The sequence below is a fragment of the Macrobrachium rosenbergii genome, chromosome 12 (genome assembly GCF_040412425.1).
Source record: "Macrobrachium rosenbergii isolate ZJJX-2024 chromosome 12, ASM4041242v1, whole genome shotgun sequence".
NCBI classification, from domain to species: domain Eukaryota; kingdom Metazoa; phylum Arthropoda; class Malacostraca; order Decapoda; family Palaemonidae; genus Macrobrachium; species Macrobrachium rosenbergii.
In genome coordinates, this window is record NC_089752.1 from 12944811 (window position 1) to 12947203 (window position 2393).

At 35.4% G+C, this 2393-nt stretch overlaps 1 protein-coding gene across 1 annotated transcript; it reads right to left on the minus strand.

The window, feature by feature from the left end:
• Window positions 1–1193: 1193 nt before the first annotated feature.
• On the minus strand, window positions 1194–1769 carry LOC136843634 (uncharacterized). The gene has a single exon (XM_067112178.1). It carries the CDS (start codon window positions 1767–1769, stop codon window positions 1194–1196), a length of 576 nt encoding a protein of 191 aa, XP_066968279.1.
• Between the last annotated feature and the right edge of the window lie 624 nt (window positions 1770–2393).

Consider the following 2393-nt stretch of genomic DNA (forward strand, 5'->3'; position numbering starts at 1 on the left):
AAATTTTTACCATGCTATATTACTCATCAAAATGTTGAAAGCTATGACCAACAGATAATTTGCCTTCATTAAAACGACACTGAAAACACTTGAAATATTTCCAATTTGGTTTTCTACAACCTACTAATTATTAAGAAAGTACGATCGGTAAAAAAAGATAAAACTGCAACGTTTCTTCGAGATACAAATCCATAAAACATAAATTAAATGTAACCTCCCGATTCAAAATTCAATATTTATATAAAAATATTAAATTCGGTTTTTATCTCGATATGAACAAGTTAGACAGGCTAGTTTACGGAAAGTGATAACTGGCCACACAGATTAACATAATTTTACATTTGGCGCTTAAGTACTGATATGATATATAAAAATGAAATAGTAATTATCAAGGTCGTCGGCACACCAAATACATTAGAACTTGCCACACGTTAAGTTGGCGGCGATGGCTCGCCCACTTCATTAGTTCGAGTCCTTATCCGTATTTTCATAGAAAATACTTTCATATGGTATAATCCTCTTTCCATTTCCTATGTGAAATGTTAATTATTGGAGAACTAGAGTTAGAAATTCTTTCATAGAATTAAAATGTCATTCGGAATAGGAAAAAAGAATTTATATATATTACAGGAAATCGAAGCCGAAGAAACAAAATTATTGTCAAATGTAAACAATTCGTTATTTCAGGGTATTATGTTATATATGAATTGAATAAAAACAAATAATACAAGCCATGTTTCGTAATAACTTATGTACTGTCGATTGCATACCTATAAATATGCTATATGATTATATGAATCATAAGACACCATAAAATATGCATGATGGCAGTGGGGAGGTGAAATGTCCATATAAACAGCCACTCAGTGATTAGCTGATTCTGACAGCTTGCTCATCGTAGACAACTTGACTGAGTAAGTCAGTGTTGCCATCTTTATATTTTGCTACAGATAACTATAAGTTTCGGTGTGTTATAACCCAGTCTAACAATCTTTTTAGATCGGAAACTTACTGCAATTATATGTAAACATATTTAGGTAAAATAAATATATATCTTGACACATCAAACACTTAATTGACTCAACAAAAGAAAACAAATTGATTCATCATTGGATACATCAAACAATACCTCAAAATAACAATTTCATTCGTCATTGGTACTTTAAACATTTCATTTAAGTATAGCAATTAATTCAATCACCGCTTTCTGACTCCCCACTGTCACTGGTGATGTTTATAATCAATTTTTCAGGTAGATGGTCACGTGCTATATCACTTCTATAAATATCCTCCACTTCTCTTGTGTGACACATACATGACCTCCAGTCCTCTGCTGTTACTCTGTCTGTTGCACGTTTAGTTAAATGTTCAACATTTGTCAAAGTCTGATTTTCATTTGAACTGCATTTCTTAACCTCATTTTTTATTTGTGCCCAAATCAGTTCTATGGGGTTGAATTCGCAATAATGAGGAGGAAGTCTAAGTACCTTATGGCCAGCATCTCGAGCGATTTTGTCAGTTTCATACTCCTGTAGGTACTTGTGCTCCTTTACCACATCAAGAAGTTCGCATTTGGTAAAAGAAGGGTCATGAGTTATATTGTGTTTGGTTAACCAGGAGACAATTTCCGCTTTCTTTGAACTGCTGACAGGTGCTTTGTTTGATATTTTGGAATGATATGGAGCATTATCTAAGACAATGAGAGACTGAGCTGGAATGTTTGCCAGTGGCTGTGTTTGAAACCATGATAGGAAGCATGTATGATTCATACTGTCATGGTAATCGCCCTTATTACCATTTTTCGATCGAAAAATGAGCAATCCTCAGGTACGAATCCATTTTCTCCCCCAGCATGTACTATGATAAATCTAGCTCCTTTTCCCGTTTTCACCCTTGGACCAACAATTCCACCGGGTGATGTCCAACATTTGTTCACACTCGTTTTGATTGACCCACGTTTCATCCATGTATATTTCTGGCCTTGGAGTGTCGGATTTTCTGTTCTCATCAGTAAGTCTTAGATATTTATTTCTTGCAAGAACAATATCGTTCCTTTCCATTAACAACTTCCTGCCACTTTTTATAGCGAAACCCTATTTCTTACCAAGCCTGAGAAGGGACGTATAAGCACCAGGAAAATTTACAGGTGGCTCCTTCACCTTTTCCAGTAATTTCTCGATTGTTGGAATTTCACCTCTTTGGTAGAAAGCCATTATCTCCCGGCGTACACAATCCTTACCAAAATTATCCAAAGCTCCCATTACTGGTGATGTTCTGGTACTAGGGGTGGGGAGTACAATTCTCCACGCTTGTATTGTTGCTTTATTCGCTGAATGGAGCGGAAAGATATTCCCGTTGCAGCAGCAGTCCTTTTTAAAATATCATCTTCGCAT

Bases quoted from the DNA above. Each gene is read 5' to 3' on its own strand.
- LOC136843634 (XM_067112178.1), bottom strand. From the start codon at position 1,769: ATGAATCATACATGCTTCCTATCATGGTTTCAAACACAGCCACTGGCA.